Source organism: Miniopterus schreibersii, assembly GCF_964146895.1.
Source record: "Miniopterus schreibersii genome assembly, chromosome: 2".
Lineage (NCBI taxonomy): Eukaryota > Metazoa > Chordata > Mammalia > Chiroptera > Miniopteridae > Miniopterus > Miniopterus schreibersii.
This window is the reverse complement of record NC_138102.1, coordinates 158,545,828-158,561,040: the sequence shown is the minus strand read 5'-3', so window position 1 is coordinate 158,561,040 and position 15,213 is coordinate 158,545,828. Positions and strand designations below refer to the sequence as shown.

At 41.1% G+C, this 15,213-nt stretch overlaps 1 protein-coding gene across 3 annotated transcripts in view; it reads right to left on the bottom strand.

Annotated features, from left to right (window-relative positions):
• Window positions 1-14,779, bottom strand: part of C2CD5 (C2 calcium dependent domain containing 5) — an 88,486-nt gene extending 73,707 nt beyond the window's left edge. For all 3 annotated transcript variants that reach the window (XM_081127519.1, XM_081127517.1, XM_081127518.1), the window contains exons 1-3: window positions 14,701-14,779; window positions 14,438-14,556; window positions 2,518-2,604 (exon numbers count right to left, since the gene is read on the bottom strand). In XM_081127519.1, the coding sequence (XP_080983645.1) occupies window positions 2,518-2,604; window positions 14,438-14,527 (177 nt within the window). In that variant the 5' untranslated portion in view covers window positions 14,528-14,556; window positions 14,701-14,779. The remainder of the gene's footprint in view (window positions 1-2,517; window positions 2,605-14,437; window positions 14,557-14,700) is intronic.
• Window positions 14,780-15,213: the final 434 nt, after the last annotated feature.

The window sequence follows — 15,213 nt, the reverse complement described above, 5'->3', positions numbered from 1 at the left end:
TGATTTTATACTAACAATCTAGCTTCTGAAGATTATTATAAGAATTAAAGTACATGGCTTGATGATTTGTTTTTAAAAAGGACTGTTTTGCCTGGCCGGGCTTGGCTCAACGGTTGAGCGTCGATCTAGGATCCAGGAGATCGGGGTTCGAGTCCCGGTCAGGGCATGTGCCTAGGTTGCGGGCTCCATCCCCAGTCGGGGGCATGCAGGAGGCAGCCGATCAATGACTCTTTCATCACTGATGTTTCTATCTCTCTCTTTCCCTCTCCCTTTCTCTCTCTGAAATCAACAAAGATATATTTTTAAAAAAAGGGGGGGGAGGTGTTTCTCTCTAAGACAGACATAATTAAAATTTTGTGGATAAATCGCATAATATTTTGAATTTGCCTTAAAATACTCCTGCAACCCCTCACCCCCAAAATGGGGTGTTTAATAACAGGTAAAACAAGAATAGCAGAATATAGATAACTTTGGTAAGTAAAGGTAAAGGTAGGTGACGGATACGTAGCTCAATATACTAATCTGTCTACTTCTGTGCATATTTGAAAATTTCCATTAATGAAATGTTAAAATAAAGTGGTCATTTTGCATTCTAATCCATACTGAATCATCTGTCATCAATGGAATTTTCTCTACCACTACTGCATTATCTATACATTTAACAACAGGAAAGAATCATAAACTAAGCCATTAACGATTCCTCCAAAGACGTTCCCCCAATTTCTAACTACATTAATACCATTTTTTGTGTGTAGGCTCACTCACCTATGAGTACTATTATCTTATCTTATAGGACACTGAGGTATCCCTTTCCAGACATTACAGGACTCTATACTAACTGACTAGAAATAATTTGTGACATATACATAGATAGCTAATAATGTAAAAAATCTGAATAGAGAAGTTCAGGAATTAGTTTTCATTAATTAAGAGTTTCTCGCCCAGCCAGGCGTGGCTCAGCGGTTGAGCGTCGACCTAGGATCCAGAAGATCGGGGTTCGATTCCCGGTCAGGGCACATGCCCTGGTTGTGGGCTCGATCCTCAGTCGGGGGCATGCAGGAGGAGTCGATCAATGACTCTCTCATCATTGATGTTTCTATCTCTCTCTCTCTCCCTCTCCTTTCCTCTCTCTGAAATCAATAAAGATATATATTTTTTTTTAAAAAGTTTCTCAGAAATGTTTTAAGTGTTTAAAAATTTTAGCTGCACAGAAAAATACCCAGCCAAAAGACTACCTATCTAGCCTCCTTTGCAACTAATGAGATATATGCCTAAGTCATCATATGGAGCTAGATAGGGTGGGTTCACGATAGTGTACTTTATAAAATATTTGGTCTTCATCCACAATTCCTGGCTCATGGCTGCCAAAACCCTTGCAATTTCCTAAGTGTTGAGAGTGATAAAAGTGCTATGTGAATGAGGTGACTTTTGGACCCCACTCAAGAGTGGGAGGCTGGTTGAAATTATACCGCAAATATCACTTTAGACATACTAAGATGGCTTATGTTAAAACAAAACAAACCAAAAAAAAACAAGAAAAAACAGAAAATAACAAGTGTTTACAAGGATATGGAAAAATTGGAACTCTCTCATACATGCTGGTGGGAATGTAAAGTGGACAGCCAATGTGAAAAACAGTTTGGCAATTCCTCAAAAAGCTAAACATGGAATTTGCCATATGACCCAGCCATTCCATTCCTAGGTGTATATTCAAAAGAACTTAAAATAGGGACTCAAAGAGATACCTGTACACCAATGCTCACTGCAGCATTATTCATAATAGCCAAAAGGCAGAAATGACCCAAGTGTCCAGTCCATGAACAGATAAATGGGATTAACAAAATGTGGTATATACATACAAAAAAATAAAAGAAATATTATTTGGACACAGAAATGAATAAAATTCTAATAGGTGCTACAACATGGATGAAACTGAAAATATATGCTAAGTGAAATTAGCCAGACACAAAGGGCAAATACTTATGATTCCACTTACATGAAATGTCTAACATAAGCAAATTCAAAGAGACAGAAAGTAGATTAGAAGTTACCAGGGGCTAGGGAGAGGATCGGATGGAGAGTTATTGCTAAGTGAGTAGTTTTTCTGTGCAATAATGAAAAATTTTGGAAACAGTGGTGATGGTTGTACAACACTGTGAATGTAGTTAATGCTACTGAATTGTAGACTTAAAAATGATTAAAATGGCAGTATTTATGATATATATTTTTACTGTAATTTAACAAATTTTTAAAAATCTGTACATTGTTCTTAAGTGATTTATGATATATGCTAAAATTCAGAGAAAATTACTATATAATATCTATTTAATCTGGGTTCTCCTAGTCATATATTTATATTTTCTTAATTGTAACATAATTTTTAAAAAAATCAATATTCCTAAGAAGTATTTTTATGGTATAGGAAAACTATGCCTGAAATAAAAGGTATTCTTATCATTCCTAGGAAAAGTGTCATCTCAAAAAAAACACTAAAAATGCTGACATTTAAAAACTTACCTCAAATTTAAACCATTCCGAGTTCCACTGAGGGTTGAGGGACTTGAGATACACATCTGTTTTAAAGGTGGTATTACCAAATTTTACCTAAAAACAAATAAAAAAATAATCAAATACAGATGTCAAATATGTGAATACAAATAAAATTTAATGTGAGCCAACAAGTGAGACGATTAACGTTAGAGAGGAAAACAGACAAATATCCCCTGAGCCAAAAAGAAGAAAGTATGGATGGTTCCCAGTAACATTATAGGCTACACCAGGTACAAGGGATTACCCACTGTTCTGCTTGACTAACTCTACAAGAAAATTAAAACACAGACCATTATGTTAGTATGGAGAAAGGAATCCATATGCCCTTCACTACACAGGGGCTCAGACAAAAGAAAGTTTTAAGGGTGGATAAGCCAAAATAAAGTCAGAAGGCAAAAGGCCAGCTTCCACCTTCCAGAACTACAGCCCATATTACAAGAACTCAGTTACATATCCTTGTTGTATTTTCTAACTTCCCCATACATGCTTTTAAAAGTCTTATGTGTGCACACAAAGGGATAGACAATAAACTATGATCATTAAGGGTTTTATGTTCTTATCTTTAGGGACAATGGAAGGGGTTGGATGGAAAGACTACCCTATTTCATAGCACTCTTGGCAAACACTAAATCACAAAGGTCCAAAAATAAGTAAATAAGGAAACAAAAGGTGGTAGAAAGCAGGCTAAATCCTTGTGACTTGCTTCCAGCTAAGAATGGAGATTGTGAAACTCAGATGACATAGAAAACAGTGAGGAAGCTTAGGAGCAAAACAGCTAGGAACCTACTTCCTAGATTGCCTCTCCTTTCCTGAATTAATCTCTTCAACTCTTCCCTAAGTCTATCAGTTATCACCATAAACCTCAGAATTCACTAAAGATCATCCCTTTTATCACAATAACCAGCACAGAGCTTTGCACACTGAGGGTACTTAGGAAATGCTGGTTCAATCAGATAATCTATAAAATCTCCTTTCCTTTTTTACCTACAATCCTACTTTTGGTATTTAATACTTATAGATATTAATGTTTAATCAGTCCAGGAAATTTTCTAAAAGCAAAATATCCAAAACTATTTTTATCTTCTGTATATTTTTCCAGTTATTTATATCATTCTATTGGAATTATCACGAATGACAGCAACCACGTGATACCTAGGTAGCTTCGTTAGAGGGTAAAAAAGGTTTAAAACAGTACATAAAAATAATAACACCTTGCATGAAAGGTATTTGATAGAATCAAGGATAAATAAGAAACTGAGTAAAAGTATTTACCAAATACATCACAAAAAGCTAATTAACTCAATTTTTAATGAGTTCTTACAAACCAATAAGAAAAAGATCAACAAACCAACAGAAAAATGGAAAAGGGACATGAACAGATAATTCAGAGAAATGGAAAAATAGATGTTATAAATATGTCAAGAGATGATCAATGAGTGCAAATTAAAACAATCTCTATGGAATACAGTTTGACCACATATATCAAAATGCTGCCCTAGCCAGTTTGGCTCAGTGGTTAGAGCGCTGGCCCGAGGACTGAAGGGTCCTGGGTTTGATTCCAGCCAAGGGCATGTACCTCAGTTGCAGGCTCAATCCCGGCCCCGGTTGGGGCATGTGTGGGAGGCAACCAGTCAATGTGTCTCTCTCACATCAATGTTTCTGTTTCCCTCTCTCTATCTCTCTCTCCCTCCTTCCCTCCCTCCCCTTCCATTCTCTCTGAAAATCAATGGAAAAAATATCCTCGGGCAAGGATTAAAAAAAAAAAAAAATTCATAATACTTATATCCTTTAAGTTCAGATGTACAATGGACTTACAATGCATATAAGCAGCATTATAGTAGCAAAAGATTGGAAACAACCTAGATGTCCATCAGTTTGGAACTGGTTAAATTAAATATGGTAAAGTCACACAAGGCAGTCCTAAAGAGAAGAATGAAGCAGTTCTCCAAGCACTGGTATGGAACAATGTCCAAGATATAACTTTCTATTGCAGAACAGTGTATGTGGCATAATTTGCATAGAGAAATATGACAAAATGTTACAAGACATATGACATTTGCCTTCATATGCACAGATTATTTCTAGAAGAATATACAAGAAATGTTAATAGTGGCCACTGCAAAGAACAGAACAGACCACTTAGTTAAAGGAAAGGCGATGAGAGGCTGACTCATTTTATACATTTTGGATTTTGAACCATACATATATATTACCTATTTTTAAAATGCATTATTTTAAAATTAAAAATTAAATTAGAATTAAATCTAAATGACAAAACATTTATTTTTATTTGAATTATAGAATTCTGGATTCACTTACAGGATTTTATCCTAAAGAAGCACTTTTACATAAGGCCTCCTCCCCTAAAAATATACAAAAAACTAAATAGTCATTCAACAGCAAAGTGACTAAATAAATAACTAAAGAATCCTACTAAAGGACAGAGATGATTATTCATTCTGTCATGGGAAAATGTCAATGACGTAATAACTGAACAGGACACATAGTAGAATATGCAGCTGACAGCAATTATCTCTGAAGAAGGGACTGACAGGGTGTAGGCAATATAGTACAGTAGAGTAACAAAGAAGTAAGTTTTCAAGTTTTAATTCTGAGTGTTCAAATCTTTTGTAATGGGAGCTGTTTGAATATTTCTTGTGTCATTTTTTAAAAATTTAAATCACAAATGTTGAAGATAAGAAACTTAATGGGGGAAAAACAACCCAATTAAGAAATGGGCAAAGGACCAGAATAGACACTTCTCCAAAGAGGACATTCAGATGGCAAAGAGACATTGGAAAAAATGCTCAATGTCACTAATCATCAGGCAGATGCAAATTAAAACCACAATAAGATCACCTCATGCTTGTCAGAATGGCTACCATCAATAAATTAACAAACAACAAGTGCTGGTGATGATGGGGAGAAAAGGGAACCCTCATGCACTGTTGGTAGGAATGCAGACTGGTGCAACCACTGTGGAAAGCACTATGGAGCTTCTTCAAAAAGTTAAAAAATGGAAATGCCTTTTGACCCAGAGATCCCACTTCTGGGAATATATTGAAAGAATCCTAAAATACCAATTTGAAAGGATATATGCACCCCTACATTTATAGCAGTGCTATTTACAATAGCAAACATCTGGAAACAACCCAAGTGACCACCAGTAGATAAGTGGATAAAAAAGTTGTGGTATATTTACACAATGGAATACTACTTGGCCATAAAAAAGAAGAAAATCGTACCTTTTGTGACAGCATGGATGAACCTGGAAATTATCATGCTAAGTAAAATAAGCCAGTTAGAGAAAGAGAAATATCATATGATCTAACTTACATGTGGAATCTAATGAACAAAATAAACTGACAAACAAAACAGAAACAAAGGCATGGATACATGGAAGAGACTGACAACTATCAGAGGGGAGGTGGGGTAGGGGGCTGGATGAAAGAAGGTGAAGGGATTAAGCCAAAGAATATATATACACATATACATATATATACATATACATATGTATATACACACACATATATATACATCACATAGACACAGGCAACAGTGTGGGGATAGCCAGAGGAAAAGAGAGGGTGGGGGTAGGTAGGTGGAAATGGGCAAAGGGGGATAAATGGGGAGGGAAAGAGACTTTGTTTTGGGCCATTGACCTATAATGCACTGTGCAGATGATGTTGAGTTATACACTTGAAATGTGTATGGTTTTGTAAGCCAATGTCACCCCAATAAATTCAATTTTAAAAAAAGACATGATGCAGGAAAAGAAACCTAGGAAGAATAGAGGTAATTGCTCATTTTCTAATTTAATTTTCATTATATTTCAATATTCAAAATGTCAAAGAAATACTTCGATGTCTAATTTATCTAAAAACTGCTTTTTTGAAGTAAAATGTAGTTAGGATTTATAAAACCATTCAAAAGCCAAGAGTACTTAAGGGTTTGGGCTCAACTGCCAAAAACAGCATATCATTTTTTAAGTTATAATTTAAAAGCCCCTTCAGTTTTATCCCACTATATTATAGTACTATTTTGCACTTTTTTTAGTCAACTGTCCATTCTAGCTATACTATAGTAAAGATAGGATAGTCCCCACACTCCTTTAAACAAACAAAAACAAAGATTTTAGAAAAAGAAAAAGCCTAAAGTGTGTATTTTCCAAACACTGTGTTGACTCCCCTTCTACTAAAGAAGAATCACAGTCCATTCGGTCTTATTTAATTCAAAGAAGATTTTATTACTCAGCCTTAATGTGAATGCCTCACAATTTTATTAAAGAACATCAGGGATTTTAATGAGATTACCTAGTAAAGTACAAGCATTCTTTCCCCACTCATTAGCTAAATTACCTTGAGAAAGTTATTTAACCTGTTATTTGAGGCTGCTTCCTCCTCTGAAAAAGGGGGTTGCTATGAGCATTATATGAGCTAAGGCATGGAAATCGACCTAGTAAAATGTCTGATACAAAGAAAATACTTATTTAATTTTAATTTCTTTTCCTCTCTCTGTTCCCTCAAGGCTCCTGGAAAAACACAAAATGATAATGTGCAGATAATTAGCAGAACAGTTTGTAGCATACACATTAACACTGGGACATATTTCCATTAATGCTTCCCTTGTACAGAAACACATCCCATACATCCTTGAGATTCCTGAAGAATAATCATCTTTAAATACGACTTGGTTTTCACTGGCTTCCTATACACCTCACATCATATATTGTAGAAATTCCCTCAACCAATTGATTAATGAAATAACTTCGTTAAATTGGAGAATCATTAAAAATTATACAAACAGTAAACACTAAGGTAATAAACATAAATATTCATTCCCCTATCTTTGAATGTGTAAAACTGAGTACGGGTCCATTCTTTAGAGTTGTACTCATCTTTTTTGCATGAACTACACCCATAATGTATCATCTATAATTGCCAGTTTGGATTTCTTTAAAATGTGGTGGTAGAACTTAAAATTGCTTTTTTAAAACCATAAACATAGAATCCTAGATTTTTTACAATCTTCATCTAGTTCAAGATTAATTTTTATTGACTGTATCCATAAGTCTTTACGTAGCATTATCAGCTTATTTCACACTTATTTCACTAACTTATAGAAGGTTTAAATAAATTACAACAATAGAGTTGGCATAAACAACTGCCTCTTGGTAAAGTACACCAGCCAACCGATGGGAGAAGCAGGCACACGGGTACATTGGAGAATAATCTACCTGTGTGGAGTATTGAGGAATGTGATTAAGGAAGGGATTCAGGGCACTGGGGACTGTAGCGAATCAGTTAATGGAAGTTGGTTAAGAGAACTTCTACTGCACAGACTACTGCCCCAGCTTTCAGGCCACTTGGTGGTCTGTATCCCCACCTACCTAGCCAAATTTTATTTCCCGTTTCTATTTAACAAGAACCCTGCCTTCGATTACATATACTCTGCTCTATCCTACCTTTGCTTTTACCAAGGTTGTCCTATTCATCTAAAAAATGCCCCCTTTCTGGATCATAAAAATACCATACACGTCTACCTCCTTCTCTTGGGATACTCACTCTTGGGATCCATCAACCGTGCCATGAGAAAGCTCAGATTAACCCACAGAGAAAGCACTTGCATAGGCTATGTCTACATTTCCCACCTGACAGCCCCGCTGGGGTCCCAGCCAACACCCAACATCAAGTGCCAAACAAGTGAGTGGTGACGCTGCCAGATGACTCCATCCCTCAGTCATCAAGTCGTCTCGGCCTTGAGACCGCCTAGCAAGGCTCTGGACATCGTGGTGCAGAGACAGATGGTGTCTGCTGTGCTCTGTTCTGATTTCTGACCCTCAGAATTCATGAGTATAATGAAAGGGTGGTTTTATGCCATGAAGTTCTGGGGTAGTTACACAGTGACACATAACTGGTGCCACATCTAATGATATGATCATTTGCTTATTCTTCTTTCATCACTTGATGTAATATTTACGTACTCGTGTACTGGCAGAGTAAACTGTCCTTGCTCAAGGTGTATTATTCTGTTCTTAAACTTCTAGATTTAGTTTGCTAAAAGCAATAAAATAAAATAAAAGTAAAACAAAACAAAATAAAATAATAAAATAAAATAATAAAAATCCTTTCTGCCTGTGGAAATTTACCATTCTTCAAGCCCAGCACAAAAATTTGTGGTCACCAGCCCAGGCTTCATTATGTCCCTCTCCTACGAGCTTATAAAGCACTTACAGTCTACACCATACAATTTATCCCTTTATTAAGTTATAATCCTTCATTATCCCCTTTTTTCTGCATTAATCTTCCCCTTTCTGCTGGATTATTCCTATTAGCACACAAACTGTTCTATTACCTTCTAACTCATTTTCTTTAGCAACAAAGCTCTGTACTCCCACAAACCCTGCACTTTCTCCTCTCCCTCAGAGCCGGACTTCCGGACACCATGGTCTATCCACACCACGCCCACCTCCCCATCTTCCATGTACCTTAGCCCTCGTTTCCACTAGAGCATGAGCTTCTCCTCACCAGGGTCTTTAACAACTTCCATGGAGTCCGACCCAGTGATTTCTTTGTCCTCTTACTTGACCTCTCAAGTGCATTGAACAATTGAGAGATTTCTCTTTCCAGAAATTTCCTCTCTTGCCTTCTGAGACATTCCTTTCCTGATTTATCACCTACCCACTAGATGACAACCTCAGCTTCCTTCGCCTAGCCCTCCACCTCTAAAAAGTACTTAATGTCAAGTTTTTCAAGGATCCATCCCTCTGTCCTCTCCCTATCTCCCAAGCTGGAAATTTGCAAAATGGATAGAACTAACTTCTAAGGAAACTTTAGAAATTTCTAGGGGTGTTTCGGGGACAAATAGTAGAACTATTTAATAAGGAAGGCCAGAGGTACTGTTCTCCAATGCAAGATAGTACCCAACAGTGAAGACTTGTCTCCTGCCACGTCCTACCAGATAGTCACATGGCTGAAAAACCTATCTACAACCTAACTAACTCAGTTTTACAGATAAATGTAGTATGATGGGGTTAGAATATACATAATTATCAAGAAGTACAGCCATCGTGTACATTAAGAGACAACTCTGTTTTCCCGTGAGTTGACTATTTTGGAAAATCATAAAGCCAATGGCGATGAAGGCCTGAGATGCAGAAACTACACAACCGTCTCACTGTCCAAGGAGCAGTCATATTCATGTGATTTTACACATAGGTCAGGCATTCTCTTACTCTGCATCCCTGCTGTGTTTTTTCTCCACATGGGGCATGTCTCACCATCTAGCATACTTTATCTTTTACTTAATTATCTTCTTTATGAACTCCCTACTCCCACTCAAATGTAAATTCCATAACTAAAAAAATTGTGCTTTATTCACTGCTATATCCCCAGTATGCTGTACGATATCCCGTATACTATCTGATATATACAAAAGTTCAGAAAATATTCATGGACTCAATCTGATTACTTCATGCCTTCTACTGTGGTCATGAACAAGTACTTCCATATTGAAACACATATTAAATAATTTTATTTCTGTCTTATTAAAGTTAGAGCATTATATTGATTTTTTTAAATTGTGAGCACAGGTAGGTTATATTAGCTATTACTATCATGCCAAGATAGTAAAGGGTGGATTTCAAAATATCTGCTATATAAAGGGGATACTGGGTCTCACAAAGTTGATAAGCACTCGCTTCTCTTCTGAACACTATACTCACAAATACAAGTTTCACCTTGACAACTCCAACTGAAGGACCAAAGACATCTCAAGTCTAAACGCCCAAATGTAGAGTGACTCTCCACCCACTCAGTCAATCTTTATCAACCCCATGGAGTGTCAGAAAATTACCCCAGGACTCCAGAAAGCTAGGTGCCATCTTTTAGTCTCCCTTTCCCTGATCCCCTACTCTAATCTACCAACAGATCCTCTAGAGTCTACCTCAAAGCACAACTGGAATCCAACCACTTCTCTTTATTACCACTTCTTTTTTGTTATAGAATCTCCTAACTAGTTGCCTGCTTCAGCTCTTTCCTCTCTTCAATCCATTCTCCAGACAACAAAAGTGCTCATCTTAACTGCTTCCCATTGAATTTAGAATAAAATCCAATCTCCTAACCATAACCTCTAAGATCCTGCAAGGCTGGCTCCCTAACTCTCCAACTTTATCTTACACAGTCTCCTCCGCAATCACATGCCGACCACACACATCTTCCTTCACTTCCTAAAACAAAGCAAATCTCCTCAGGATCTTCCCTCTGCTGAGACTCTCTCTCCTCCTCTAGCCTCTCTTGCTCCAAACTCCCCTAAACACACACACACCCTGAGCAGCTAGCCCCTCCTTCTCATCCAGCAGGTCTTTGCCTAATTCACACTTCCCCGGATTATTCAACCTAAAGCAGATGCTCCCTGTTACTCTCTTCCTATTGTTTTCTTTCATGGCACTCATCACAACTTGTAATTATATATTTTCTTATTTCTTTATTATTTTTTTAAAAGCTGTTTTTAATAATTTTTTATTGATTTTACAGAGGGGAAGAGAGAAACATCAATAAGGCTGCCCCCCGCACTGGCCTGCACCAGGGACTGAATCCACAACCTGGGTATGTGCCCTGACCAGAAATCGAACCCGCCACCCCTCAGTGTATGGGTCAATGCTCCAAACAACTGAGCCACACGGGCCAGGGCCATTTCTTTATTTTTTAATGTCTGTCTCACCAAAATACAAGGTTCATAAAAACAGGAACCTAGTCAATTTTGTTCATCATTGTATATGCACCGTCTAGGCCAGTGACTAGCATGGGGCTGGCAAATAGGGGGCACTCAATAACTACATGATGAAAGAAGGAATTAATGAGTCACCCTTGAATCCAACCACTCCCTCACCAACAAAAACCCTTTGTTACCAAAGCCTGACAATTTTACCTAAAAAATGCCCCTCAAATCTTTCTCTCTTAATCCATTCCCATTGCCATTATATACACACATATTGCCTAGATAATGTTACTGTGCTGGGCAGTTAGACAGATGTGAGTAGAGCAAGGACTATGGGCCAGGTACAGGTCACCGGGTGGAAAACCCCAGGTGTCTTGTAAAGGACAACCCCAGAGGCCAGGGCGGCCTTTCCTCCCCTAGCTATCACTGGTCACATGGTTTGGACCCTCTGACCTTTCCTCCCCAAAGGGCCTCAATTGTATTCCATCTAGGCCTCAACTGTATTTCAGCTTCAGGCCCAGAGAAGCAACAAAACCAGCCACAGCTGACCTCGGGACCACCTGCACTGGATAATGACCCACCTGGTGCCAACCAATCAACCAGTGGAGACCACAACCCTGAAAGAACACACCTGGAAAGCTGCTGAATATTATAATGAGATCTTCCTCTGGGACATCCCCTAAAATCTACACCCTTAAAACCCTAAAGATGGAGGACCTCCTTTGCCTCATAACTTGTTTCCTAAGCCCACTTCTTTTACAAATTACTTCTTCTACCTCTGTGATTTACCAAATAAATGTTCTCTTACAGTTTGGGTCTTGGCTCTGAATTCTTTCCTAGCCAGAACCCAAGTACTGAGGTTGCTGAACCCAAGTCTGGTCTGACCCCAACCGACTAACACCCAGTGCCATTCCCACCGCCTACAACATTACCACCATCTTAACTGCTATCCTTGTCTCATCTCTCAACTGTCCAGTCCATCATTCAAGTCATCCTAGAAAGAAATAACCTAAAGGACATGATCTTATTTCATTTCTGCTTAAAAAGCTCCCTTGGCTAACCCTCTGCTACTGAATAAAGGAAATTTTCTTTAGAATAGAAAATGAGGCTTGGCTCCAACCTACCTTTCCAGCCTATCACCCATGACCTCCACTACCCACATATCCTCTTTTACTCCAGACACATCTCAAACTTCCTAAGCATACCGTGTGTCCCATTCTATGCCTCCCATGTTCCCTCTGTCTGGTAAAAATCCTGAGTGTCCCTCAAGACTCAGCTCAAATGTCACTGTCTTAGGAAGCCTCCCTAAACCCTCAGAGACAGATTTAAGTTTCCACACTCATCATCTAGCTTGAAGAAGCAGTATTTGCAGTCATTAAGATAACAGGCAACGAGGCCACAGGGATTTACAAAGTTAAGTAACCTTAGGCCAATTATTTACTGTTCCTAGGCCTCAATTACCCCAATTGTAATTGAGGATAAAAAGAATACAATAGCAGAACTGTTTTTTGTTTTGTTTTTATCCTCACCTGAGAGTATTTTTTCCATTGCTTTTCAGAAAGTGGTAGGGAGAGGGGGAGGGGAGAGAGGGAGAAGGGGAGGGGGGAGAGAGAGAGAGGAAGGGAGGGAGGGAGAGAGACACACATTGATGTGAGAGAGACATCGATTGGCTGCCTCCCAAACTATCCCTGACAGGCCAGGAACCAACCCTGCAACTGAGGTGTGGACACTTGGCAGGAATCGAACCCGGGACCCCACAGTCCTCAGGCAGATGCTCTAACCACTGAACCAAACCAGCTAGGGCTGTTTTTGTTTTTTTAATCTTCACTGGAGGGTATGTTTAATGATTTTAGAGAGGAAAGGAAAGAGAGAAATGTCATTGGTTGCCTCCAATATGCACCCCAACTGGGAATCGAACACGCCATCTAGGTATGTGTCCTAACCAGGAATCAAACCCTGAAACCTTTTGGTATATGGGGACAATGCTCCAATCAACTGAGCCACTCGGCCAGGGCAGGACTGTTTTGAGAACTAATTAAAAAGTACTTAGCACAGACCTGGCCATAAAAAGACTACAATACATGCTAGTTATTAGTTATTAACCTAAACTGTAGGCCAATCTCTGAGCTACCTGAAAGAAAGGCTATGTTTTGGAAATCTGTGTATCCCCATTACCTAACATCTGGCCAAAAACACATTCAGTAACTATTTCCCAAATGAAATTGAGGTTTAAAATGACCACAGCCATGTCTGAGGGCAAAACTGCAGTTATTAGGTTAGAGAACCTTTACGGAAAATCAAGAATATTTTATATTGAGATAAAATCAAGCTGTATATTATCATGTATCTATCAACTCTAAGCATTAATAGGCCAAATGATTATTGTCCTAATCCTCTGGCTCATCATGTCAATTTTTATTACAATTTTTACTTGGCTTCTTTCATACACTGGGTTATTACTTTCCGGGCCCTAGGCCTGTGATAATTTGCATGAGTTATAAACTAATCATTAAATTTAAAAGGCAATTTTGCAATTTAAATATCCATGGCACTTATCTGACTTCCTACCCCAAGGCACTAAACTACCCTAAAAAAGCTTTTCAGACCTACCAGTCCAGACAAGTGCAGGAAGTGTCACAATTGTGTTTTAGAACTTAACAAATGACGCTTCCGAAAATACTACGGTAAAGAGTGGATCTCCGTGCCCGGCAGGTCTCCAAAGCGCTCACACGGGCTCTCTACGTTCTGAAACCTCGTCTCCATCACTCTAGCGCGAAGAGCCACCGCTCCCCAAAGGACGTGCGTGTGTGTGTGCGCGCGTGTGTGTGCGTGTGTGCGTGTGTGTGCGCGCGTGTCGGGGGCCCCGCGGCCGCGCCTGGGATCTCCTGACTGGCAGGTGGCCTGTTACGAGCCCTGGCATCGGGGTCACCCCAGCATGCAGAGTGGTGACAGCCCCCCGCGCCGCGCAGTGTGCCGCGGCCGCCCGCCAGCCGCGCGCCCATCCCACGGGCTGCAGCCTCGGCCGACAGCCCCGCAGGGAGAGCGGGGCGAGCAGGGCGCACGGGACTGTCGGAAGGGGAATGGGCCGAGGGGCTGCGGCCGAGGCGGGTCGGGTCCGTCTCAGGGCTTGGCGCTCCCTGCGTTTTGAGCACCAGGACCTTGCACCAACCTCCACGAAGGCATCAGTCAGGTCGCTAGCTCGGTCCATCACTGGCAAATGGCGCCCGGCCACGATTTTCACCTTCAGCTTCCCAGGCATGGTGTCGGCTTGGGCCTCTCCTTAGGTTCCTGCAGAAACAAACAAGCGAGTCTGCGCCGGGCGCCAAGCCTGGCGGGCAGGGGCGGGAGCGCGCGGGCGGGGGGGGAGCGCGCCGGGAGCTGCAGGGGCGCGCGGGAGGCGGCGCGCGGGCGGGGGCGCGCGGGGTAACTGACGGCCGAGGGCGCGCGGGGGGCGTGCCGCGCCGCGGGCCGTCACTCGCTCTCGGAGGGTGGGGGCCGTCCCCGCGAGGGCCGCGGCCTCATTCCGGAGAGGCTGCGGGCGGAGTGGCCGCGGTGGGGTCGTCCGTCCCGGTCCCACACGGCTGGCGAGCGCAGCGAAAGCCCGTCCGCATCGCGCCGCGCCTCGGCCGCCACTCCTAGCGTTTCTCCTCCCCTCAAAATGGCGGCCTCCGGGGTGTGGGGAGGCATCGATCGCTCGGCGCTCGGCCCCCTTCGCCGGGAGAAATTAAATTCGCGGAGCGGAGCTAAAGGGGGCGGGGCGGGTAAAGGGGGAGGAAGCTGGGCGGCCGGGGGGGGGGGGGGGGGGGAGCCCGGCCTCATCCACCGAGTCCGGGCTGCGGGTTAGAGCGGCGCGGCTCCCGGCGGAAAACCGGCTCCGGCCGGGGCGGGGCTGGGCCCGGCCGGGACCGATCGCGGGCCGCTGCCTTCCCGCCGCGGGCGCCGCGA